The following is a 27995-nucleotide window of genomic DNA, read 5'->3' on the forward strand; positions in this document are numbered from 1 at the left end:
TCCAGTTAGTGACAGAAATGGGTGTGAAATGAATGCAGGATCCCAGTAAGCTAAACATTTCTGAAAAGTAGACACAATTCTGAATTCAGGAAGGGGTCCTTTGTGTAGATCCTACAAGGTTTTCCTACAGAACATAACAGCTGAAATAAAAACATATTGAAATTGAGGTTGCAAAAAACAGCCATTTTTCTCAATGTTTTACTCTAACTTTTTCCTGCAATGTCCGATTTTTTACAGCAATATACCGTTACATCTGCTGGACTCTTCTTGTTGTGGTGATATATAGGGCTTGTAGGTTCATCAAGAACCCTAGGTACGCAGAGCCAATAAATGAGCTGCACCTTGCAATGGGTTTCCATTCTATACCGGGTATACAGCAATTCATTTGCTGAAATATGAAGAGTGAAAAATAGGTGTCTAGAAAACCTTTGTATTTCCAAAATGGGCACAGGATAAGGTGTTGAGAAGCAGTGGTTATTTGCACATCTCTGAATTCCGGGGTGCCCATACTAGTATGTGAACAGGGCATTTTTCAAAGATATTTCTTTTGTACATAATGTCTTACATTTGGAAGGACAAAATGTAGAGACAGACAAGGGGCAATAACACTTGTTTTACTATTCTGTGTTCCCCCAAGTCTCCTGATAAAAATGGTACCTCACTTGCATGGGTAGGACTAGTGCTCACGACCGGAAACACAACATGGACACATCACATTTTTACACTGAAATATGATGTGTTTTTTGCAAAGTGCCTAGCTGTAGATTTTGGCCTCTAGCTCAGCCGGCAACTAGGGAAACCTACAAAACCTGCGTGTTTTATAAAACTAGACACCTAGGGGAATCCAAGATGGGGTGACTTGTGGGGCTCTCACCAGGTTCTGTTACCCAGAATCTTTTGCAAACCTCAAAATTTGGCTAAAAACACTTTTTCCTCACATTTGGGTGACACGAAGTTCTGGAATCTGAAAGGAACCACAAATTTCCTTCCACCCAGCGTTACCCTATGTCTCCCGATACAAATGGTACCTCACTTGTATGGGTAGGCCTAGCGCCCACGAAAGGAAATGCCCCAAAACACTAAGGTGGACACATCACATTCTCCTAAAGAAAACAGACCTGTTTTTTGCAAAGTGCCTAGCTGTGGATTTTGGCCTCTAGCTCAGCCGTCACCTAGGGGAACCTACCAAACCTGTGCATATTTGAAAACTAAGCACCTAGAGGAATTCAAGATGGGGTGACTTCTGGGGCTCCCATCAAGTTCTGTTACCCAGAATCCTCTGCAAACCTCAAAATTTGACTTAAAAAAACAAAAAACTTTTTCCTCACATTTCGGTGACACAAAGTTCTGGAATCTGAGAGGAGCCACAAATTTCCTTCCACCCAGCGTTCCCCGAAGTCTCCTGATAAAAATGGTACCTCACTTGTTTGGGTAGGCCTAGTGCCTGAAGGAAATGCCCCAAAACACTATCTGGAAACATAAAAATTATCAATTACAAAACTATCTGTTTTTGAGGGGGGTACCTGCGTTTTTGGTCCTGGGCTCAGCAGCCATTTAGGGAAACCTATCAAACCCAGACATTTCTGAAAACGAAACACCCAAGGGAGTCCAGGGAGGTGTGACTTGTGTGGATCCCCAATGTTTCCTTACACAGAATCCTCAGCAAACCTCACATTTAGCTAAAAAAGAAAAGAAAACACATTTTCCCACATTTCTGTGTGGGATTACCACACTGGGACAAATTTCCTACCACCCAACGTTCCCCTCAGACTCCCGGTAAAAATGATACCTCACGTGTAGGTGGGCCAAGTGTATGTGACAAGGAAGAGCCAAAACCATGTTGAAATTGAGGGGGAACCAAAGCAGGTTTAAAAGGGCAGTTTGAAAAAAAACATTTTTAGGCTGACAAGTGCAGCAGAATGTTTTATCGGTATAGATGAGACAATGCTAGGTGGGAGGAATTTTGTGGATTCCTGCAGATTCTCGAAGGTTCCATCAAAAAAATGTGGGAAAAATGTGTGATTGTGAAGTTGGAGGTTTGCAGTGAATTGTGGGTAAGAAAATGGTGCGGGTGCATGTGAAGCACACCACCCTGGAATCACCCAGATGTTTCGTTTTCAGATGTGTCTAGGTCTTGTGGATTTTTCTACATGGTAGCGTCCCAAAGTCCAAAAAGTGCAGCCCTCACCATTCCAAGTGGGACGATTTTGAGAGTTAGCCAAGCTCTCATGGCCCAAACGTAAAACCAAAACCCAAAATGATCAAATGTCCTCTTGCTTGACGTGGGATAAGATGTTTCAGTGTGCGAAGGGAGAGCTGAAAGACTGTTACCCCCTTCAGTTGGGGTGGGGGCATAACCAGGCCCATTCTGGTTGGTGGCAACCACCCCACTATTTTTTTTATTTTTTTTATTCCATGGCATCTAGTAAGGTTTCTGCCCCCCCAACAGTAATGTTCCCCCCATGGGGAGTGACCCTTGCCCAAGGGCCTGCCCCCCAAACATACACACACGTATCCCTGGTGCCTAAGAGGTCTCTGCCCCTCCTCTCCCCGGGGGCAGATTGTCCTGATAGAAATAGGCCGGTCTGCCCCCAAGGGGAGCAGAAATGGCCTAAAATAAATTTGCCACTCCGGGGGAGCGACCCTTGCCTAAGGGGTCACCCCCCCCCCCCTTGCGTGAAATTGACGCAAAAAAATAAAAATCCCCGGTGTCTAGTGGTTTCTGCCCCGGAGGGGGGGCAGAAATGGCCTAAAATAAATGTGCCCCCCAGGGGAACGACCCTTGCCTAAGGGGTCGCCCCCCTTGCGTGAAATTGACGCAAAAATCAAACTCCCTGGTGTCTAGTGGGGGCAGATTGGCCTAACAGAAATAGGCCCATCTGCCCCCAAGGGGGGGCAGAAATGGCCTAAAGATAATTCCTCCCTCCTCCCCCTGGGAGCAAACCTTGCCTTGCCATATATATATAAAAAAGTAAACATAAAAAAATATATATATATCCCTGGTGTCTAGGGGTGTCTGCCCCCACGGGGCATATTGGCCTAATTATAATAGGCTGACGTGCCCCCAGGAGGGGCAGAAAAGGCCTACAAATATTTTGGCCCACTGGGGAGCGGCCCTTGCCCAAAAATTCCCTGGTGTCTAGTGGAATTTGGGCTGCCCGATCGCATCGTGATCGGGCAGCAGAAATGCTGAGAGAGACATGGAAGAAGAGGCAAGGCCTTTCCTCTCCTTTCATTCCTCTCGCGCCCCCTCCCCTCCGATCCGTGGTGGGGGCAGCCTCTGATGAGGTCAGCACGCGATCGTGCGCTGATGCCATCAGGTGCCACAAGGGGCAAGATATTCCCCTTCCACCACTGCCTAGGGGAGGGGAGGACCAGGCCCCTGGGGGGGGGCGCTACTGCTTCCCGTGGGCCCCTGTCTGAATGTAACAGTTACGTCCTGGGCACCCGAGCGGTTAACACTATTGTTGCTGTTTTGTACTAACAATGGCAATAATTTTACCACAAACTAAATCACATCTAAACATTGGGGAAAGATCTGTGTGATAAGACAGCAAAAACACTGTAACTGTGTTCTGATCTTTGGTAACGCTTTTTTCTGGTAGAGCCTATCTAACTGCAGATTTCTTTTTTTCACAACTATTTCTGTACCAAAAACGCAGAGCCAGATCAGAATGATTGTTTGATCAGTGTGCAAATCTAACAGCATGTTAGGGTGAAGAACCCAGTTTGCAGAAGATCAGGATACCAAACTCCCCTTGCACAGTATAGAGTCTTTAAGATGACTTAAGCCTGGTCAAGGGAAGATGAGCGTCAGGAAGGAATCTGCAGTCTCTACCAGAAAAAGTGTTACCAGGGGTAAGTATCTTTTTTTCTGGTAGAGACGTCCAAAAACAGATTCCTCAACTTAGAATAGATACACAATGCAATACTCTTCCCACACACACACAAAGGTAGGACGTCCAACGGGCTCAAACAAGGACTTCCTGGAGGACTGAAGGGCAAAATGCCTGTCTTGAATGGCCCAACTATCCAAGCAGTAGTGCTTTGTGAACGTGTGGAGGGACACCAATGTAGCAGCTTGGCAGATGTCCAAGGCAGGTATCCCACATTCCAATGCAGTAGTAGCACCCTGGGCCCTGATGAAATGGGCCTACAAACCCTCAAGAGGCTGCCTCTTAGCTAGTGCATATCAGATCTTTTAATGCACAGTACAATCCATCAAAAGATGGTTACTTTCCCCACTGCCTTGCCTTTTTTGCCCCTGTGAATCTAATAAAGAATTGCTGGTCCGCCCGGTGGTCCTTGGTACAATCAATGTAAAAAGACAGAACTCTTTTTGGATCCAGATGGTGGTGTCCCTTCTCTTGCTTAAAAGAAAGAGGTGGAGCAAAAATGTTGGCAATATGATGTTTTGATCTAAATCGAGTGGAGTCCCCACCTTTGGTGGGGGGGGAGGGAGGGGGGGAGCAGAAGTCTGAAGAACCAGTTTTCCCAGGTCGATGATGGTGTGAAGCAGATTAACTGAAAAAGCTTGAAGCTCACTGATCCTCCTGGATGATGTAATGGCCACCACAAATACCATCTTAAGAGCCAAGAGTCTTAGCGGACAGATTTGTAGAGGTTTGAATGGGGAAACCATGAGAAACGTAAGGACTGAATTAGGGTCCCACTGAGACATAATGAAAGAGATAGGAGGAACGAAATGTTGCAAAACCTAAAGAAAATATGGCACACATGTAATTTAAATAGTGAAGGCTTATCCAGTAACTGCAAAAAAGCAGAGGTGGCTAAAAAATAACTTTTAACGGTGCTTCGAAGCAAGCACTTGCCAGACTAAAGAAAGCACAAACAATAGCACCTCCAGCAACAGGGCAGAAAGTGGGTCCATATAAAGGGAAGAGCACTAAACCACAAATTTGTCTAACAGCAGGCGTATACTGCCTTTGTTGATGGACCCCTATCTACCAAAATTACACCACATATCTCAGGAGGACGATCTAAGACATTCAACTGTCATGGCTCAATCGCCACACAAGAAGGTGGAATGTGCACAGATTCAATTGCAGGATCCGGTCCTACTGCTGTGACAGGAGACCCTCCCGAATGCGCAGCTTTATGGGAGGACAGATGCTTGTGCTAAGGAGTTCAGGATACCAAACTCTCCTTGCTCAGTATGGAACCACTAAGATAACTTTGGGCCTGGTCAGTCCTGATCTTTCTGAGAACCTGGGGCAGGAGAGGTATCAAGGGAAAGGCATACAGGAATCCCAGATTCCAGTCTGACCAGAACATGCCGCCAAGCGAGAACCGCTGTGGAAACTACAGCATGCAGAACTGCTGAAATTGCATGTTCTTGGCATCTGCAAATAGATTGAGCCTAGGTTCTCCCTGTTTTCGAAATAAACCTTGCACCACCTCCAGAAGTAGGCTCACCTCCATTTGTGAGCTGAAAGGCACTCATGGCTCAGTTCCTCTGACCTTGTGTTCAGAGAACTGCCCTGGTGCTGCGCGACTAGGAAGATGTCCTTTCGCAGGTTCAGAGATGCAAGGACTCCTGACCGAGGGTTCACGACCTCACTCTGCCACAACTGTTCCAATACCGCATGGCGGTGGTGATGTCTGTGGACACCTGACCCAACCTTCCTTTGATGGATGGGAGGAAGGCTTTCAATGCCAAGCAATTAATGCTCAGCTCAATGAGGCTGATGTGAAGCTAGGATTCCGCTGGAGACCAGAGTCATCTGATCTCCACTTCTCCCAGATGGCCACCACAATGCAGAAGTGGTGCATCGATCGAGTCCAATTGCAGTTGGTCTACCACCACTTCAGACATTTTACAGTGTTCCCTAAATCTGGACCAGGACGTAGCGATTCCAGTGGTGTTGTGCCCACTTGGACTTCAAAACTGACTGCTGTACCAGCATATGACATTAAGCTTGCTTCATCCGCAGGATGCAACAACCCATCAGTCCCAGCAGCCTCACCGAAATCCATTACTGAGGTTGAAACATTAGGATCACAGACCAAATGTGCTGAACTCTCTGCTCCTGAGGGTAGGCGTAGAACTGTACCGTGTCCAGAATGGCTCTGATGAAAGAAAGCGTGTGAGCGGAAGTCAAGTGTGATTATACGTTGATAGTGAACCCGGTGAGTTCAGAAGGTTTGCCATAGCCTTTCATGAGCAGCAACCAATAAAGGGGATACCCAAGATATTTGTTTTCTTGAAGACCTCGGCTGCTACCAAATATCAAAAGTGCAGCCTGGAACATGGTTGAGCCCATCCTCATTTTAAGGGAACAGTATGAGACCTGGTGATAAAGCATGGCACTACTAAAGTTGGTGAGGGTCTAATAAAAGAAATAATCACATTTCTTGTGCAGCTGGTGAAAAACTGTAAATGCCTGACAGAATCAGATAAAAGCAACGGGTGCGGATACCTATCAGTTTATAATATTCATGAAACAGGGCGAATCCATCCTTCCCCCATAGGAAAATTCTCTGTCCCCTCCCGTGGGAGGTTCACGATTATGCTCCTTCTTTAATTTGGTGAGTGATAACTGTCTGGGGCGAGCCTACCTTCATCAGCCAGTCGAGTTAGGTGAAGACTAGGACCACCACCATCACTTTTGTGAACACACGAGGGGCACTGGTGATGCCATGGGGGAGCACAGCGAACTGGAAATGGTTTTGGCCTACTGTGAACCAAAGATAATTCCTTTGCGCCTGCAGGCCAGAAATGGGGAAGTATGAATCCTGGAGGGACAGCACTTCCATCCAGTCTCTTGGTATGGGGCAGACAGAACCTGAGTCAACGTGAGCATCCTGAGGGAAACCAATTCTGAGCCAATGTGAGAATCCTGTTTTTCCCTTTCCATAGGAAAGGTGGTGAGAGGGCAAAGCTCTAGCATAGGACGAAGGCCTCCATCCTTTTTAGGTACCAGAAAGTAGCAGTAATAGCAATGGGAACCCTACTTCTGATGCTGGTACCCTCTTGATGGCTCTTCTTGCTAAGAGAGTCTGCACTTCCTCCGTCAACCGCTCTGGAGATGGTGGCAGGGTAGTGGAGTTTCCAGGAGGCGTAGAGCATAACCCAACTGAACAATCTGTAGCACTCACTTGTTGGAAGTTATTGCTTGCCATTGGGACAAGTGCTACCTGATCCTGGGGCCAGTGGGATGGGTGTGCTGCATGGAGGACCCACTGAAGAGGTTTTAAGACTGCAGCAGCTAGAGGGGCGATCGACTGGACCATCCACTGAGAGCGAGTCCGGTGTCCTCTATTGGGTCTGCGTCCCGAGGTCGTACATAGAAACCTCCAGGAGATGCATTAATCCACCAAGCTCTCTTAGAGTTTGTAAATTAACCTATAATCCTGAGAAGACTCTCAATGTACAGCAGATGCTCTGAATGAGGCTCACTGGGGCAAAGACCTAATATAGAAGCTTAACCTGGTTATGTACTATGATTCAATATCAGCTCCTACAGGACATTTACAGCATGCTACTACGGTGTCATCTCTCATGGCCCAAGACGCAATGACTGGTGATCTCAGTGTGCATGGTAAAGCTCTGAAATAAGCTGTATCAAGATCTCCTGGAAAACATATGATCTATGTGCCCATTCAAAGACTTTGATACTAGAATCTATAGGTTTGAAATGTCTTTGAGGGGGTTGTTTCGTGACATATGTTTCCTTTAAAGTCGCTGCCACAATTTAATTTTGTTTTCTATTAGTTATCTGTTACTGTTTGTTGTGGTTCACAACAGAGATTGCAAGTTAACAGGTATAGTTGAATTAAAACAATCTCTCTACATTTACTGATATTCCAGATCTCATCGGGCAATCTCCATTTAACTGTCACAGTCAACTTAGACGATGTGGTAATAAAATAAGTGATTTCAAGTGGTGTTCTGTATATTTTGCCAAGTATCCGAAGATTTTGCCACTGGGCAGTACGAAGGAACTACCCATTGAAAACATACCTATAGTTCTAAGATGCTTGAAATGATTTGGGATATTTCTAGAACTGGTTTCATTTGTAGATAATATGTATTATCATGATGCAACAAACCCTTCCAGTTTCGGTTCAGCTAATAAGCTAAAAACGTCCTGTATAATCCTAAATTGCACCATTTCCTACAGATCAGTGGTCTTCAAAATGACTTTACCACCTTCTCCTCTCCCCCACAAAATAAGGTAATAATATGCTGTCAAATTATCATGGAACAAGTTAACAATTGCTACCAAACTAAAATACTGTACAAGGGGTGCAACCATTTATTTTACGAGAACAGCATTAATCAATGTACATCATGAAATCAGTGTTTTGTTAGTGACCTCAAGACCATATTGTTGAACAGGATGGATGTGTGTATCATCAGCAGACTACTACAAACACAGATGGCAGTTGCCAAATATTAGAGGCAGAAGGAACATGGCCATATTGAATGAGATGAATGATGGCGCTGTTCTGTGTTAAGCCTTCGTGGCATCAAATTCTGGGTGTGATTGTTACTTGTAAACAGCACTTTTTACTGTGGGTGTTGTCGGAGTACCTGCATCAAATGAGCTGATGGTTTCTGCTAAATTCTGTGAAAGAATCTACATTTTAAAACAGCATATTTTCCAAGTGTACAGTAGGGAAATAATGTAAGTTATGCTATGATGATTTGCAGAGCGCGCTATCACCTGGGAGGTTATCCTGGTGCTGAGCAGGTGCGAGTCCAGCCAAATCTAGGGCCTAGTGGGATTACTCAAAAAGCTAGGCCTTTAGTTTATGGCGGATTTCAAGAAGTGAGGAGGAGGCTCCTGTGTGTAGCGGCAGGCCGTTACACACTAAAGGAGCAATATAGGAGAAGGCTTGACTGCCCAAATCTGGTTTTCCATATGTGTGGGATTTCTGAAAGTAGGAGTCCAGATGAGCAGAGGTGTCTGAAAGGTTTGTGAAAGCAGATGAGATTGTTGAAGTACGCTGGACCAGTGTTATGTAGTGCTTTGAAAGTGTGGGTGAGGAGTTTGTATTGTGCTTGTTTGTGTATGAGGCTCCAGTGGAGCTCCTTCAGGTGTAGTGTGAAGTGAGTGATGGTTGGGAGTGATTCTGGTCACTGGGTTCTGAAAGGTCTGCGGCCTTCTGGTAAGTGTTTTGCTGATCCTGGCACATAGAGTGTTCCCATAGTCCAGCTTGCTTCAGACCAGGGTCTGCATTACGGTTTTGCAGATGCTGACTGGGAGTCATTTGAAAATCTTCCTCAGCATCTTCAGGGTATGGAAGTACGAGGCGGGGACGGTGTTGACCTGGGTGGTCATTGGCTGTTGATGATCCCAATGTACTTGGTAAGGGAGGTAGGGGTGGGTGTTGGTCTTAGCTCTGTTGGCCACCAGGAGTTGTTCTACAGTAAAGTGCTCTTCCTGAAGATCACAATTTCAGTCTCGTTGGTATTAAGCTTCAGACAGCTACTATTCATGCAGTGGGCCATTTCAGTCATGCAGACATTGTGCTTGATCCCAGTACTGGGTATCTCATCCGTGAGCAACAGAATGGGTTGCGTGTCGCTGGTGACATCAAGATTTCATGGAATCACAATTTCCATCCTAACCATTAGAGAAGATAGTAGGCAAATCAATAAGGCAGTAGAGAGAGGCTTGCACGTGAACTCCTGTGCCTAACTTGGACTGTACAAGATCACTTCTCAACATACTACGCAACATTGGCTATAGAGTTGACACACAACATTAACAAGCAACCGTGTAATGTTGTCCTGTATTACCACTAAGGAGTTCTGGTGACATAAAACACTAGACCTAAAACAGAGTGATTTATAAATGTCACCATAAAGTCAAGATGGTAATAAAGAATTATCTTAAACATGTTACAGGTTATGTCTTTTTTTATACTACATATTTTTTAAAAGGTGTTTTTCCTCCAATATGGAAATGTTTAATGAAAATAGTAAGTGGAATACTAAAGTATACTATTCAGTTGCCTGCATAAAAGAACAGAACAATACCTCATGAAGAATTTAGGAGAAAAATAAAACATTGAGATGCTAAAAAAACTGATTCTGAAGGTAGAGAAACTGGTGAAGGTGTTCTCTTCACAGTGTATCAAATAATGACCACTGAATAGAATTAGAAAAGGAATTGTTTTCGTTTTATGACTAGATTATCCATAAAACAAAGAAAAATGGCCAGGGAGAGTGGAAGTATGCAGTTTGGTGGATACAGTGTTAACACACTAATTATGAATTTACTGCACTTGCCACATAATTTTAAGCGCTTAAACAAAAAGGTTGTTTCTAGCTCAAATGAATTTAAATAATACTGCCACAGAACATATCTTCCTCTGCCACATTACTTGCAGTTTCTGGCCACATAACGTGGATTCTTTGCTATATAACAGGAGTGGCTCTGACAATAGTAAAGCTCTGTGGGTAATTTGGGGGCTGTTGTGATGAAACCATATTTCACAGAACTGTAAAATATTTTAATATTTTAAGGTTTTCTGTAGATTATGGGTTTTATACTACTGCATTTTGTGCAATAAAAGTACTGAAATATATATATATATATATATATACCTATAGCTCAAAGAACATTTTACATCCAAGAACAAACTGTACTTATCGTCTAGAAATGTAATTCTTTCTTTCAAGAAAAAACTCTTAACTTCGTAAAATGAAGTATCACTGTATCTGGGGATAGGCACACCCAAAATGTGTGTTGATGAAACACTCGGTTTTACGTTTCTGGTTCGTGTAAATGTGAACTTGTATTTATTGTAAGAATTCTTCTTGTGTGCATATGTAATAGTGTATATATGTTGCATTTATATATACTAGATCGAGAAAAGGACTGAAGAGAATAAGGAAGTAGTTGTGTAAAAACTTGATAAAGCACTTCTTGAACATCTGTGTCTGACGCTGACTGCACAGATCAAGAAAGCTTGTCACATCGGTTTCCTTTTGGTATTTCTTACTCTGGGGCCTTGTAGTGCTGCCACGTTTCATGCTGACCTGCTGAGGTGGAGGGTTTACTGTGGTTCACTGTTCATTAATGTCTTGTTCTTATGTCCTAGTCTTGACATTGTAGTCTGCAGCTTACCCATTGCTTTGTTTCGTGTATGGAACCCTAATAGGTCAGATGCACCAGTAAGAGTTTTGGAATATGTAAAGCTGGGTGTGTAGAGACTGCTAATAAGGTGTCCTGTTTTGACAATGTGGGCTGCAATAAAGTAGAAGTCTCCTCTTCCTCACTTGTAAATGAACCAGTATGTCTGAGGTATAGTATGGCTCATATAGGCGAGCTTTTGAAGAATGGTCACAGTTTGGGTGAGCTTGTTGAAATTCTGTGCCAAGCCTCCGTAAGATATTAAGTGATTCTGGCATGCTGCTGGGCAAGGAGTTACCATCATCCTGAGGAAGAGAACGAGATCTTGAACTGAAATGCAGATGAAGTCCTACTGGTCCTACTCCAGGATGGAAGATTTGATCCTCTGAAGGAGTGAGAGTAGGTACCAGGTAGTCCTGGTTGTCTTGAAGATGCCAGGCTTAAAATAAAAGTGGAAGCCATGAGGAAGCAGTTATTTAGTGGCTATGGCAACTTACATGCTATTCTGTCAACATTCATGTGCTAGAGCCATTAGTGTACTTTTAGCTTGAGTAGTTGACAGATTGTAGACTCCATCTTAGTCACATTCAGTTTATCCTAACCAGGTTGTCTGTTCCATGCAAGAAGCCGGGTAAAGGCCTCTGGTGTCATGGCTAACGCTGCCATAGGTATGTTCAGCGGGAAACCTCTTTAGAGGACGCCAGCATAAATATGTGAAATATAATTGAGAGGGTTAATTAGAAGAACATACGCTAATCACGACATAAACTAGGCTTGTGGAAGGGCGTCTTACATGGATTACTGGTGAAGGACTTGGGGTTTAACGTCAGACGTTTCTGGTTCAGATTCCACAGCCCCTTTTCATTTTCAGTTTGACGCTCATTGATAAGTAGCTGGTTACAGATGGCCGCCTACAAACTGTCACTGTTGGTATGAGGACTACACAAAGAGCCCAGGCCCTCGTATTTTACTTCCTGGACTGCTGGAAACTGAACGCAGCTCAGGGCTAAGCAGAGTCATCATCACGGCAAACCGACAGTAGCTTTTACTGATTACTGACGTGTATTGTGCTTCCATAATTCTCAGTTTGATGGTGTCCAGCCCCGCATGCATAAAGAAATTCGGGCAACAAAGAGGGTCAACTTCAAAAGGCCCTATTTGTAAAATCGAGGTTAATGTGTAAGACACAGGAATGGGTTTCATACATTCACATTCGCTTCACACTCTCCTGACACCTCACCACACCCCTTTCATTGACTTGCCCACCACACCCTTCCCCGCCAAACAAGCTTAATTCTCTCCACATCGGTTACAGGGGCTGCAGGAGGGGCGTGAGAACCCCACTTTTTATCCCCAGGTACATTGAGCAGAAAAGTACGCCTTCGCCCACTTGGCACAGGGGTGCCTTGGTGCACAAGAGAGACTGCTTGTTCTCGGGCACAGAATCCACAGCACACGCAGCCCTTGCAAAATCAGGTGCTGAGGTAATGCGGAAAGGAACAAGTGCAGCAGGAGAGGCAAACACATGAACCGTGGCTCGGGGCTGGAATAATATCAGGTGCATCTCTAGAGCCCCGGGGCTCGACTCCTTCACTTTAAATCCCGCCCTCTGAAGCCGCAGCTTTCAGTCGCACCCGGAGAAGGAGCAGGAGACGGGCACCTGTGTGGCGTGTGTGCGCGCGCTGAGAGCTGCTGAGGCACCTGTGTGCGTGCGCACTAGGAGCTGCCGAGGGCCCCGCGCTGACCACGAAACCCCTCACCACTCTCAGGTAACTGCTGACTGTCTCTTCTGTCACGTCGAGACTATATTCTACTGCTAAGCAGGGCTGACGGGTCCTCGCACTGGAGCGCCTGACACCTGTCAGCTCCAAACTCCGCTCCCCAGCCCCGTGCCTGCCACTCTTCCTCAGCAGGTGCTCGGCTGTGCAGCGGGGCGCGCGCGCTGACATGATCCAAAGAAACTTCCAATTACAACAAAAAAGTCAGCTCTGCAACTGAAGTTTCATGATTTCTCTCTGTAGCCTACAATGGCTGTCTCTGGAGCGGGGCTGGCGGGGTGAAGAATGGCAAAACTTTTAGGTCGCGACTTTGTCTGTCCTTTAAGATGGAAGCAGAGTTTCTGTGGTGTTCTTTGCCGTAAATAGTTATTTTAACTGCATAGGGCTGCTGATATAAATAACCCTGTCTATTTAAAAAGTCTGGAAGGGTCATTAAGTCACGAACCCCCGTTCTACTGGATACCAACGTGGGGCATTGAAGTCACGTTCTAATGGCTTCGGATGTTCGTGAGATTAACACGTTACGAGTGAGAACAGTGACATGAAGTAGCAAGACGTCTGGTTTGACAAACCATAGCGTTAACTGCCATATATAAAGCAAAAAAACAACAACACATCAAAACGCGTTTTATAAGACAGCTGAAGAATAGTTTGATTATTTAAGTCAACTCAATCACTGTAAGGACGACTCTGCCATTCCTGGTGTGAAGCTGTGCTTCTGACAGCACATATCTGTGCATCAGGCCCTCAACCCAGTGAGCTGTATCACCACACTGCAGACCCTGCATCACGCAACCAAGGTACACCCCACAGTCATGATGAGAACAGGCGAGCTTTTCAGACCAACAAGGACACGCTTGACGGATGGTTTACTTTGAGCACATGATCAGTAAGCGTGGTCAGTTTTTTTCAGGTCTTCTCTTAGTTGCTCGGGATTTCTTCGCTCGGACAGGTTAGAGAGAATGTATTTGCTGTTTGTGGTTTACAGATTAGTTCTAACTTGAGCTGGTCCGGATAACTGTGTTCAGCTTTAAGAAAAAGCTGCCTAAAGCTGGTTTGTATGAGTCCACACTTGTCAGTGGGAGAGTACGACTTTGCGAGTGAATTTTGGACTTTGCTGTTTCACTTTAACCCTTGCTGTAGGTTTTCTGTGATCGTTATTAGTTGCAGATTGAATGAACATCTATGGTTCGGATGTACCTTGATTAAGTTATGGCCCTCGTCGAAAAGTTATCTGCAGTAGAATCAGACGGTCAGGATTCTAATCACACTCTCCCGACTGACCATATACTGCGATCGTGACTCCACGATGCTGATTCACTTAAGTATCTGTGTGAACGGGAAGAGGTACTACAAGAGTACTTTTTATGCACTCTTACATGTCTTTGTGAATTAGCACGAAACGACAACGCCCCTACTGGTAAAAGTGTAAAGAGGACAGACTTCTTTCTATTTGTAGCAAACGGATATGAATATTCCCATTGCAGATGTTTTGAGGACAGGTCAAAAAGGTAGGCAAGAGTACTTAAAAGTATTATAGGGGTACTTTCTGTGTGCTTCCACGTCTAACTTCCTGTTGCTACAAGTGCGGAGAGAACACGTCCATTTGTAGTAAATTAAGGCGAATATTCCCATTTTAGCCGTTTTGGGGGTGATGGATTACCAAAGGCCCGCACACGCACTTAAGAGAGAACTGTAGGGCCCTCGTGGGTTTTCTTGTTCCATCTAGCGCACCAGCTCCCAATACTGGAAGCATTTAGAAACACCCAGTCCCAGGGTTAACTAATACCTTAAAGCAGGACCCTCGCACGACCGCATGGACGCTGGAGCGGTGGCAATCAAGCAGTCCAAAACTGAAGTATTTCATTCTTGCGCTGCAAACCCGGTCTGGGAATAAATTTCAAGTTACGCAATAACGCCTCATCTTTCCCTTCTAATAGCCACATTTCCTTCAATAAATTCTTCCAACCGGCGGCCCGGGAAATGTTATTCTCCTGCTCTCTTATTCGGAAAAATAAAAACGTTCATGAGAAATCTGAATGCGCAGCCTGTTCCGAACTGCTTAAGTGTAAGCATCAGCGTGGGGGCTGAAAACAGCTTCTCGATTTGCCTATTCAAATACCAAAATACCGTACCCGCTCTCAAGGGAAAAAAATATTTGCATACTAGTTAGACGACATGTTAGGTAATTCTAGCTGCTGGGCTTTTCAAAGTGGAAAGCACCGCTCAGAGATAACTGAGCACCTGCAGAAAGCGCTTAGAAGAAGATAACAAAAAGTAGGGTCCGCGCCAGATTTTCACGATATCCTAAGATAGATATACATTTAATGAACCTAAACTGTTAACATTTACCCAATATGTCGTTATTTAAAAAATAAATGCGTGGATCTGGCCCTTGTGGATCTATGTTGGACACCGCTGCACAGAACCGTGAAGAACAACTAATGGAGCGCTTGCAGGGCGGGGCAGCTCGGCACCGACGTTATCTAGTATTTTGTATCCAGCTAAACACCACATACCACCTTGTGACCAATCCACAAGGACTGCGTGTCAGGGGGACGTTGTGAGGATGCGAGTCCTGATCGCTTGTTGATTAACCGAAAAGAACGCAGCAGCCTTTCTGCGCGATGAGCATAGGCGAAGGACGAATGTCGTGGGCCAGGATATTTAATATGTCATGACACAGATCCGCCATAGGCCCCCTTTAACTTCTGAGGCGCAGGTACACAAGTTGATGGCGCATTGCTGTCGTATGCGAAGGGTCTCTAAATACTTGAAGGCCTGCGCAGGCTGCAGCACACCTTTCTTCTTCCTTGCACAAGGCACTATGTTCCAAATGACAAGTGTAAGAGGTACGGTGTTCTCTCCTGTGCATTGGGGTCTTCCGCTCACAGTAACCACATGCTACGGAGCACAGCAAAGAGCGGACAAAGATGGCACCTGAAAAGTGGCAGGGCCTAGAGAAGGGCAGCCATGTTCTTTGCGAAGAAGCCATACAACGTGGGGGTCTCACTTCTTAATCTTTACAAGGCATCTTTGCTCTGAATGCAAATTCAAACTGCCGATGCGGCCCGATAACAAGCCGGGCTTTTGTTTGTTTTGACAACTGTAACCTTCCCTACGAGCAATTAGCGCCGGCCTTCTCCGGAGCGCGCCAACTGCGGCAGGTGGGCAGTGGCCGCGCGGCTCCGCTGCCTCGGCTCCCCCCGCGTGCCCGGAGCAGTGAACTCGGGAGCAGACAAGCCGGCAGGCACCGGCCACCGGGGCGTCTCGGCTCACCTGCACTTCTCGGAAGCGCTTCGGGGCCTCAATAAGAGGGCGGTAGGAAAGCGCTATAGAGATGTTACAGCACTATACAGTTCTACAGAAACAGCACGGACCCAACCACTGTAGGCACGCAAAAGAGGTGTCGTCGAAACCCTGCCGAGTGTAGGCGCCAGGAATGGGACCCGTGCTAGAACCAGCAGGTTACAAACGTATCGCTATAGTCGATGCATGAGTGCCGGGGCATGGGAAACGATTATAACACACACGAGCCCCGCCCCCCCAACGCACACCTGTATATAATAGGTATACCGACACGGAGATGCACTAAGGCGCAGCTGCAATAAGTGCGCACCCGTACTTCAGTTCCCCCTGGCACGTCTTGTACTGAGCCTAAGCTTTGGGCACGCCGGTCCTCGCCTGCTGCTCAGGGCTTCACTAGCAAGACCCCAAACTGCTGCCAGTAACCAGCAACACCGTGAGTGGTAAACTCTAGTGGGACCACAGCAGTACACATTTATGGAGTCGGCGCTGCTCGGCCAAGGACGGGTTTGTCTGTCCATGTAAATTAACTAACCAAATATGGCTCAGCAAACTACACCAAAGATGTCTGTTGTAGCTCTTCAAACACTTTTCTAGGTACTCGGGCATCCACTTTTGGTGTTAAACCTGCTTGTTTTGGGGCAGTACTTTGCATTAACATGTTAGGTACAGGCGGTGGAACAGCAGCCGGGCTGGGAGTGGTGGGACACAAACACGACTGCTGATCAGCGCCCGCGGCGCACAACTGTAACTTCCCATACCCAAACCGTGCCTCAACTGAAAGCTTTCAGGAAAGCCCATGCAAATCAGGTGTCCAAAATATGCAAAAACACCCCGCATGACATTAGCAAAACGTCCTTCCTTAGCCTGAGCGGCCTTTGCCGATTCATGCCATGAACCTCCGCTGCACGCGATGCGTGTTCCTACAGTTCGCATTCCTGCTACTTTCGGGGCCAGCAGAAGAAACCTTCTGCCTGACTCAGCATTTAGGGTCCGCTGCTGCTGTCTAGCGATGCAATCATCACTTTAAAATTTGCCATAACATCTCGGAGCATAGAAGAGCATGAGAACTGCACTCGGAGAGGTTCTCACGCCTTCAGGTTCAGCGTGCAGACAAACATGCCGGCACAGGCCTCGGTGACATATCCGTAGTGAATAAAAGCTTATCACATCACGGGGCAGAGTAAGGTTTCACCTTCTGGAAGCAGGCAGGCCCTGAATCACAGTACAAAACTGCTGCGGCGGCGAGAAATCAGTGTATGCTCCAGGCATACATCAAACATGCAGTGCAAACAGGTGCTCGGAGGGGCACTGATTGGCAAGAGAGTGTCCTGTGACAGATTTGCAGTGGTGGCGACTGCCTGGCATCTCTCGCCGCGGACGCTGCCGCGGTTCACCCCTCGGCCTGCAATAAACCCCGTGTTCGTCACGTAGGTTACCGCTTCCGAGGCTGCGCCCACTCGAACAGAAATCGGAGGTAAATTCAAACATTCCTGCTATGGCTCTGCTTCAACTTTTTCTCCAACAACGAGCACTTCGAGTCGTTTCAGAAACACTGCCTAACAGTATAATACAGTTTGTTTTCTACGTTTTTGTATGTGGGATGACGTCGGTGCCGCGTCACACCATACGTGTACACAAAAACAAAAATCACAAACTTTGAATTTCAGTCAATAGTTTTCCGTTCTAAAGTCAGTAAAACAGAAAATGGGCACCTGCGTGCGCGAATCTCGTCGGCCAGACTTCATTACCGTTTGGATATGAAATTACGGGAGCAGTCCAACAGTCTCAGCGTCTCTAACACACTGAATATTTTTGCAGCGTTCTCAAATTAGTCAATGTTCCCAGGTTTTGAATTTCAGAAATGCACACACTGATACACAAATGTTCAGTTCGGCTGTAATACTCAGGTCTGATCTTTTTATGTGGTTGTGTGTTCAATATCGTGACCACCTATATCGTGACTCACTATATCCGAGGCACTACATTATGTCGGGGCGGGAGACCACAGAATCCCATTCTTTAACATTTCACTTCGGTTATGGTTATCTTTTTAATAAGCTACCCGTAACGTATTTTCGATATACTATTTCACAGTGTAGCGCCTCCTACATAGTGACCAATGGCACAGTGAGTGCGCCCGGGACAGATGGGTGCGTGCCATGTGCAGCTGTAACTCATCCATGCTGCGACCCGACCCTGGCCTCAATGCTAGGGCTCCCTATTATCAGCCGATACTGACAACCGGTGTTCCAATAACCAATACCAAGTACCCACCAAAACCAACACAGACATACTGCTAGGCGCGGCTCATTCTTTCGATAGGGCCACTGATAATGAATGAAGTATATGTAGGTTTATAAAGCTTGATACCCACTCCAAGCGGAGGGTCTCGGCGCTAAGTTCATGAGAAAAAGCATGAGGCTGACTATCGTACCGGACAGTAGGGTCTCCGAGATGAAGGGAGAGCCTGAGACATCTTTGAGGAGGTGTGTCTTCAAGAGACCCTCCAAGACCGACTCTGCGGAGGTACATCAAAGATGTTCTGGAAGGGAGTTCCAGAGACTGGGGGCTAGAAAAGTGAACGATGTACTCCCAGCTCTTGCTTTATGAACCTTATGAATGCACAAACATTTTTGGCTTGCAGAGCGCAGGGTTCTGGAGGGGGATACTTTTTGATCTTATCTTGAATATAAGTCAGGCCTATCTCTAATACAACACTGTGAGTGATCATAAGGGCTTTGAATGTTCTTCTTTGGCTGATTGGTATCCAATGTAGTGTTCCCAGACCCTGTCAAATCAAGTTTCGTTTTAGAATATTCAATGCCAGTTGAGCCACCACCTCTGTACTTGCTGTAGTCTGTTGATCAGCTCTTGTGGAGACCCTAGGAGAAGGACACTGGCAAAGTCCAACCTTGACACAAGTAAGGCACAGACACTGCCTTCCGAGTGTTCTCTGGCAGGAACTTCAGTGTCTTTCTCAGAGATTTCAGTGAAGAGAATCAATTTCTATAAATGATCAATTGCCACTGAGGTAGTCGCTGATGATTGCTAACTATTTTAGATATTTTAGAGATAATACTGTTGGTTTCATTGCATTACTGTTATTTGACATTAGCAAGGCAGAATACATTTCAAGGTGCAACCTATAACACACACATTCAAGCATTCCCTTGCAGGCCACAAGGAAAGGTTGGCTCTGGAGACATCATGCTAGAGGCAGCTCTCCCTCCCATGACCTTTGACAAGCCCAAACTCTTAGGAATTGTCCAATTGTGCACTCACTGTGTGAAATCTATGCAGGAGCAGGCAGGCACTGCAGCACAGCGCCCATCAATGGATGCACAGTATGCGCCACCTCACATCATGTTGTCCCATAGGAAAGTATCAGAAAAAAGGGCCCGAGAGACTGCTGTGCGTCTAGGGGCCTCCAGCAAGGTTTTAATGTGCATCTCAATGACGTTTCCTCTACCAACATTACATTCAAATCAACAAATCAAAACTGGAGGGGATAGATAGTCCATTAGTCTAGTCCAACATTGATCAAACTGACTTTGGACCACTATTGAAACTCTCAATGTTTTCACTTCTTTGGCTTTAATATAGCAAGTTACACTACAATCATTGGTCGCGATAAACGAGTAATGGACTCATTATATGACAGGGGATGCAAAGATGGGCGGGTGGTGTGAGAGAGAGCACGAGAGAGACCATTTTGTTACTTAAGCTTACTGTGTGCTCCTGTTACTTAGAATAACAAACCTTTATGGGATACTCGCCGTGTAACAGTGTTTTAAAAATAACCTAGCTTGTTAACCTTCCTTAAAGGACAAATGAAATAAATATGTATGAAACTAAACTTTTCAAGTAACCGTACAAATGCAGCATAAATCCATATCGTAAATAAAGTAGTCATTTTGGTGCAACTCAATGTGGCATGAGAGCTAACTCTCGGTTTTTCTTGTTACAGTTCCTGCACAACCTGCTAGAGCAACATAGCTCTCTCACACTTCTCCCCACCCCAAGACCCTGGAGTGGCAGAGCTGGCTTCAAACCAACACTCTGCTTCTAACTTCTTGAAGAAACTCGAAAAACTGGAACGGTTAGAAGTCTGATGCTGGAACGTGTACTGCGGCTGGAGTAGATACTCTTGAGGCCGGAAAAATGAGTCTTCTGAAAGAGCGCAAGCCAAAAAAGCCTCATTACATTCCAAGACCCCCAGGAAAACCTTATAATTTCAAGTGTTTCCAGTGCCCCTTCACCTGCAACGAGAAGTCACACCTTTTTAATCACATGAAGTACGGCCTTTGCAAAAACTCTATTACTCTAGTTACAGAGCAAGACAGGGGCATCAAGAGTCCAAAACCAACTTCCTTGGATGTGAAACAAGCAAACCTGACTGACTCCGTAGGGAAACAAACTTCCTCCAGCTCCTCGAATGGAGACTCTATTCACAATTCCAAACCCCAACACGACATATTGAAAGATGAGGTTAAAGAAAGCTTTGATTTGAGGAAGACCGGGCCAAACAAGCCACTGCCTCATGTTGATATAACAGTAACACAGAAAGCGGTCACTCCTACTATGACAGAACATTCAGTCAGCAAGAGCTCAATTTCAGAAGCTACTACAAGAACATCAGCTTTTCTTCCAATCAGAGAGCACAGATTAATGAAGGGATCAGAAGGCAATGACGGGGCTCAATTACTATCCATGTCAAACGCCAACAGCAAAGGGTTATCTCCTTATACCATTAAGTCAGCATTTCACAGCCCAACCAGCTCCTGGAACCCAGCAGAATTCCCGCACAAAATTCCATCTGGGAAAACGATTGGCCCCATGTCACACTATATTCCAGCTATGATTTCAGAATATCAACATTCATTTTATATGGAATCAGGGAGGCCTATGTATCAAACGTATGTCCTTCCGAATAACTCCCCAGAGTGTGACAGCCCAATGATATCTGCCTATGGTAACCCAGATCAAAGACACTTTCTCTCTCAAGCAGGGCAAACACCTGGTATCCCACTGCCCACACCCTTAAATCCATCAACATTTGACCACTACAGGCTTTTGCAACACCTGCACCACTCCCCTACAATGCCTTATGGATTTTATAGACCTCCTGAGCATTTTCAGTCCTATGGGCTGCGGCTTCCACACCCGTCTGCTGTACACAGAGACCAGAACTCTCATCCTGCTGAGGACACAACATTGCTCTACCCAGTTTCCTCAAGCCCGTCTGTTCGGTATTCTTCAAACTTCCATAAAAAACATGACAACTATGAAAAAGATCCCCCATTGTCACAAACTAAGAACAGTAATTCCAAAGACAATCAAAATGACAGTGTGAATGCTAAGATGAGCCCAAGGGCAGGGAGCGCTGCAACAGGTTCCCCGGGACGCCCGAGCCCAACAAACTTTACACAGACTAGCCAACCTTCAGAAGGCCTATTTGACCTTTCTGGTAAACCAACTGTGGAAGCATTTGGAAAGCAGGAAAGGCCAGGAGAACATCTGACCGCCTTTAGACCTGTTGGACGATACGTCGAATTTGCTGCCACCCATTTACAAAGCAGAGCGCAATCTCCCAGGTAGGATCACTCTTACTACATATTTCTGTAGGGATGCTAGCTTCTGCCTCTTGCCTTTAAACGCCATCAGGAATGTTTACTTTGCTAAAGCAAAATAATGATCTAGCAATGATTTTTATAATCGTTGTACCAAAAAGTGATGACTATCCTTGTAGCACCCAGCATTAATGATTTATATTCGGTATTATTCATGGCGTGCTATACTTCGAAGACAGTTCAAGTCATACTTGCCAGTCAACGTCAGCAAAACAGACATTCAAAACACACGCATTCTATTTTAGTAAAAAATGCATTTTCAGTACAAAAAGATCTGCAATGTAACAGCCTATCTCTTTACATATCACAACATCGACTTAACCACCCACAACAGTGTGTGCTTAATAAACGGAGGGGAAGGATGGCTAATCCAAAACGGAGATAGTCACCCACGCACCGCCCAAGACCTAGTTTTGAGTCGCTGAACTGGAGACCCTTCATGTTTAAGAAACATTGTGTCTCCAAAGGCAAGTATTCGTTTTCACACTCCCAATTAACATTTCAAACTAGGCGTTTACAGAGAGTTCAATTGACCATAAATAAGTTAGAAAATAAGAAAAATAATTTATTATTAGCATTCGCTAGGTTATTCATGTGTGCAAATTCACATTAGTGGCTTCTAGAAGGATTATGCAATTCTCTGCAAAATTTTATATTTTTGGCACAAAAAAAGACAATTCTACTGGGAACAAAGGAACTTAATGTACCAGCAGGTTACCAACAGTAAAATGGCAGGGTACATTGGAGCAGGGAAAGAATAGACATCCAAATCACAGCTTTTTTTGCACTTAATCACACTATTTGGAGAAAATGATTAGCAATTATATAATTAAAAATGGTAAAATTTGAATGCTTCTATTAAATTAGATCTTTCTGTAAATGTCTGATAGATAAAAAAAATTCTGATGAGGCTCTGCAATTTCAATTATATAGTGAGATTAGAATTGCAACAAAAAGAACAGTTTTAAATGAATGGCTGCGCACTATGGAGAACACTACTTCAAAACAGTTTGAGAATCGTTTACATGTTCCACAGAGCCCTGCACATTATCTGTATGTTAACAGCCATGGGTTTAATTCCGTCAGTGGGGCAAACTACTCTTGACTTGCTCCTTACTCCGTACAAAAGACAACAGGAACACGTGAGCACAGGAACAGGCTTTGTTAATCAGATGCCACGTATGTGGCATGTTAGCTGTTCATGCTAACTGCCAGGTGCCAGGTGGTCTGCATCTGCACACGTTAAATGTCACGTTATATGCCAAAATTAAGCGTTCATGTAACTGCACATTGATCCTTCATGTGAACTGCTTGTTGCCATTTCGTTAACTACCCAGATTGGATGTAAATGTAAGGTGCCCACATGGCACATTGAATAGTGTGTGTGTGTGTAGCTCTGTCACATGAAGTGTAATGGGCAAGGGCAGGCTATAGTAGGCCTTCTAAGTCATGCAAACATTATGATATTCCATGCGTTATAAGCCACAATTCACGATATTTCAAGTTTTTAAAGTCATGTGCACATCATACTATTACAGGTCATGCATTAGTCTGTCACAGGCCTAAGTCAAACAGACATCATGCTACTGAAGGCCATTTGTTAGGCACATGTAATGCAATTTTAGGCCTCCTACGTCATGCACACATCAAGCGATCACAGGCATTCTAAATCATGAAATTATTATGCTATTACTGGGTGTCTACACCACACACAGGTCCAGCAATTGAAGGCTTTCTGTCATACACACATTATGCATGAGATCTTGAATGCCATCAAGAGTCACAAAGACTTATTAATCAGAATATAGCTCTACTGTTTCCAAAGTAAATCCCTCGATTCGAAGAATATTAAACCACTTCACACAATAGGGTGTGGTATTTTTATTTGCAGTATAATTCTAGTGTGTGATTGTGGACTATATATATTTAATTAAAGCAGCAACAAATTGAACTGTTAGAACTTATTTCTGAAACTCAAAAATGACGGAATTAAAAATATATACTTTTTCCCTCTTCAGCATTGATGTTGGCAGTGAAGATATGCAGTACCAACCTGAAAATCTCATAGCAGCATACGAGATCTCTTCGCCAGTTGCTGAGGATGACGATGTTCTCACTCCTCTTAACCTTTCTAAGAAAGCCGAGTCCATCCATGACACCGTTGGGCAGCATGAATACAAGCATGCTAACCCTCAGCATTTTACAGATGAGCAGGACATGCCCCTGAACCTCTCAGTGAAAGACGCTTGCAGTGGGGCCACTCAGAGAACAGCCATGAAAAGCCCACTGCATGGTAAGGACACACCACCACCCCTTCAGCGGAGTGATGCGGATGGCCCAGCGGTGCACGGGTGCAGCATGCTAAAGGAGCAGAACGCGAAAACATGCAATGACAGGCAATCTCAGGACTTAAAAACTGTGGACAGTTGTGATGAGCAGAAACAAACAGCTGCTGTTGCCCTTTGTCAACTAGCGGCCTACAGTCCCAGCAGAGGAATTATGGGAAATGAGGACAGACCTTCAGAGGACACTAGTCCTGAACAAAACAATGTGGAGGCACACTCTGCAGTCCAGCAGGACATTCCACAAGACAGCAAATCAAGAGTACAAAAGAGAACACACGGGAAAGACTCTGGAAGATTGCAGAGTGCAACGAAGAAAACAAAGGTAGCAGATCCCGGCAGAGTGTTCACTTTGAGAAAGAGGCCGCGAGTCTCTTAACAAAACAGCAGGCAATGGCTGCTCACACGCAAGCTGCTCCCAGGAAGAGGGACTTCGATCTTGCATGGATTCTATCCTTGCTGGTGAAGACTATAACTTTGCAGTCAAAAAAACAGTTGGTGCTTTTAGAACCCCTGTATAAAGATAATAATTTAATTTAGAAAACCCTCGGTTTCTAATAGGAAATCATCCAACCACATAGAAAGAACCACGTTTCAAAATAACGGAAGGCACTAAAAGTACCCCCCCACCCACCCAATAAGGAATCTTTTTTTCTTTCATCATCCCCTATCTCGGGCTCTGACGGCTGTTGAACTCTTTGTATTAGTTTAGCATTTTTTACCTCAAACATCTCCTTTTACTTGTATCCTTGACTACCCAGGTTTCAGGCTCCGGTATCTGTTGAAGTGTAAATGTAAGTGCCTTAGATCGTTGAGTTTTATGCAGCTTAAATGTTAGATTTCTGTGTTGGGCATCCTTTGTGTGTGTTCCTCTGCTCCTCCTATATTGCTTTTAATGCTTAGTGGTGCATTGAACAGGGCCACTGTGCATGGCAAGTATTCTAGACCCGTGAATGTCGATTTAAAAAAACTGGAAGAGGGGTCATAGAGGTAACCTCACAAAATATCTGACACAGGGTTGCACCACAGGATTGAAGCCCACTCCCAGCATAGGCCTCACAACGTACTCCTATTTGCTGGTGAGGAGTAATGAGGACAAGGAATGGAAACTATACAAAGTAAAACCAGATCAAAAGCCCTGATGGCATTCTGGCCCTGCCACCGCATTGAGATAGGGGCAGAAAACTAAGTATCAAGGACACCAAGAGGCAAGCCAAGTGTAGCAAGTGATACCCCTGACAACCCTTGACTGATGTTCATGCCCAGATGTGAGGTAAAACGCACCAACCATGTTTGAAATAAGGGATGTATCTGTCAAATATTTGACAAATCAACGAGTGGATACCAGGAGTATTGCCAAAATAGCTTTTTCTTACCAAGCCTTAGTGCTTTGAGACCAGACAACGGTTTCATGGTAGCTCCAGCTGCCTCAAAATAAGACTCTGATTTCGGACAGGGTCTGAGAATTTTGATTAAAGTTAAATATCTTCCCACATTTTAAACAATCAACTATGACATTAATAGGATTGTATTTGAGGGGGAGAAGAGATCAACTATTCTAGAACTCACTGATAGCACTGCAATACATGCACCACACGTGGAGAAATGAACGCTACAACTAATAATTCACATTCCTTCTTATCCCACTCTTCTTGTATTTAACCTTTCATTGCAATTATGCATCTGCTATACCTGTCAGACTATCTTCCTCTACTTCCACGGAGCTACTTTACTAGCTTCTGTCCAATCCTTGCTTTTAAAAGGAAACCTAACCTATAAGCTGTACATAGAAAGAACTAAAGTGTTTTAAGTTTTCAAACTCCTGCTTCATTTAGAGCTGCCTGGCTTCGCACTTGTTTTAGTTGGTTGTGGTACTAGATATGTAAGGTAGTGTAGACATGGAGTTATTCTGAGGGCCGTATCTGTGCACTAGGCGGTAAAACGTTTAGAAGAACTATTATGGGGCATGGAGGAGGGAGGTATTCAGACTATTGTTCGCCTCTGTGAGCATCTTTGTCAACCTACTGCCCAGACATGCTGAAACTGCAAGATCATAGCCTCAAAGCCTACAGACAAAAAGAATAATCCATCAGAGTAAAACAAAGATTTTCATACTTGGTTTCTCTTGGAGAGGTAAATGTATGCACGTATAATATGCTTACTTATATTGGATTAAATCAATCACATCACATAAGACATGTTATCTGCAGCTGACGGAGACTACATACAAGCGGAAGTTTAATCAATCATTAATGTATCATTAAATTGAGAAATAGCAATGCGTTTGATCTACAGCGTTCTGAAACTGCAAAACTGCAATAGCAAGCTTTACATAAGCATGTTAGAAAATTATGCATTTTAAATAACTATTTTGTACATAATTGGGAAAAAAGTTATTTGACGAATATTATCTAATTATTATATATTTATGGGCCCTTTTTTTTTTTTTTTTTTTTTTACTTAATTGCGTCTAAGAATGTGAAATGCTGTACTTTTTGTACTTGAGGTAGGGCAGGGTCCGAAAAAGGATATTTATACTGATAATTTATTTTAGTAAAAGGGAAAGCACTGATGGGAGGGTTTTACTTTCTTTGTATTATAGATGTAAGAGCAATAATTATAAATGTCGATGTTTCTGTTGTCTTGTCGTAGTGGATCAAACAGGCTTATTTTAAATATTCTAAAGTTTCTACCGTTTTTCAATAAAACCGTTACATATCCTGAAACTGTTCTGGATTTTGGTGGTATTTTTGCGATGATGTAAAATTGGAAACTGCTACTCCTGAAAAAAGTATTTTACATAACATGAAAATAGACTATCTTCTTCATTTTCCTTATACCCGTTGAGGGAACCAATTTCTCAGCTTTAAACACACAAGAAATGACTAAATAAACGTGACTGGCACAAATCTGATACAGGAATACAAGTCCCAAGATAAACAAGATTAAACCCTGGTCACCAATGGATGACCATGTACAGACTATAGAAACCCAATGTTTGTCCATGAACATGGAAACAGTACACCTTATTCCCAAGGCTATTTGCACATGGAGCTGTGACTTACACATGGGAATAGATTTTCTGCAAATGCAAAACGACTTTTACAATTCACAGAAGTCGGTTTTGCACAAGGAAAATTATTTTCTCACACTGAGCATTCCGTGTAAGTAAATCGTATGTAGCAGGGGAGAGGGCATTTCCTGGTGGGAATGACCTTTTCCTTTTCGGTACCCTCCACAAACCTACATATTTGAGGGTATTACCAAACATCTTCGAAAGCACTCGTCCCTATACATGGTCAGAGATTACCTTCTGTGAACTCCAAGAGTACTTCCCTTTTCTAGAGTAAAATGAAAGAACTTACCCTCCCCACCACCAAAATGGCTGGGAATGTAGGTTGAGGTTTCTCCATAGGCGGGAAAAATTCCCAAAGATTTCCGAAACAAAAAAGTAAGGTTAGAAATAATCTATCACATGAGAAAATATACACATGCATAGTTTTGCAAGCACAAAGGGAAATCACAAAATGTTTTTAGCAGTTCACTGGGAAAGCTGTGACTGGCACAGGTTTCGAGGTGTAAGTGAGAAACGCTTATCTAGTTTGCAATCAGCTTGAATTGTACACCCTTGCAAGGGCAGACACCTGCTGGTACAATTTCCAACGGTTTAAAGAATCGGACCTGGTCTAGAAGATCCCACAACAGAACATGTGATCCAATCAGTGAAAGGATCTGTGCCACAGTTTCATGTGCAATGCCAGTCTATACTACAATAAAGCACACAGGTAAGATACTCAGTAGTTGCAGCCATTCAAACTAGTACCTACT

General features: G+C 44.4%; 2 protein-coding genes across 2 annotated transcripts in view; one reads left to right on the forward strand and one right to left on the reverse strand.

Annotated features, from left to right (window-relative positions):
- The window catches only part of TBCD (tubulin folding cofactor D), a 1666801-nt gene that overhangs the window by 1176371 nt on the left and 462435 nt on the right, over positions 1-27995 (reverse strand). The window contains 1 exon segment of the mRNA XM_069200356.1: positions 3765-3785. Within this exon segment, the coding sequence (XP_069056457.1) occupies positions 3765-3785 (21 nt within the window).
- ZNF750 (zinc finger protein 750) lies at positions 12706-26893 on the forward strand. The gene is made up of 3 exons (XM_069200352.1): positions 12706-12877; positions 20163-21789; positions 23844-26893. The coding sequence occupies exons 2-3, from the start codon at positions 20357-20359 to the stop codon at positions 24544-24546; spliced, it is 2136 nt and encodes a 711-aa protein (XP_069056453.1). The 5' UTR covers positions 12706-12877; positions 20163-20356; the 3' UTR covers positions 24547-26893.

This window comes from Pleurodeles waltl, chromosome 7 (genome assembly GCF_031143425.1).
Source record: "Pleurodeles waltl isolate 20211129_DDA chromosome 7, aPleWal1.hap1.20221129, whole genome shotgun sequence".
In the NCBI taxonomy this organism is placed as follows: Eukaryota; Metazoa; Chordata; class Amphibia; order Caudata; family Salamandridae; genus Pleurodeles; species Pleurodeles waltl.

What these genes read in the sequence shown, in the direction of transcription:
- ZNF750 (XM_069200352.1), top strand. Translation starts at nt 20,357, where the DNA reads ATGAGTCTTCTGAAAGAGCGCAAGCCAAAAAAGCCTCATTACATTCCA. An exon ending in AGCAGAGCGCAATCTCCCAG is followed by an intron (nt 21,790 to 23,843) that starts GTAGGATCACTC and finishes TTCCCTCTTCAG; the next exon opens with CATTGATGTTGGCAGTGAAG.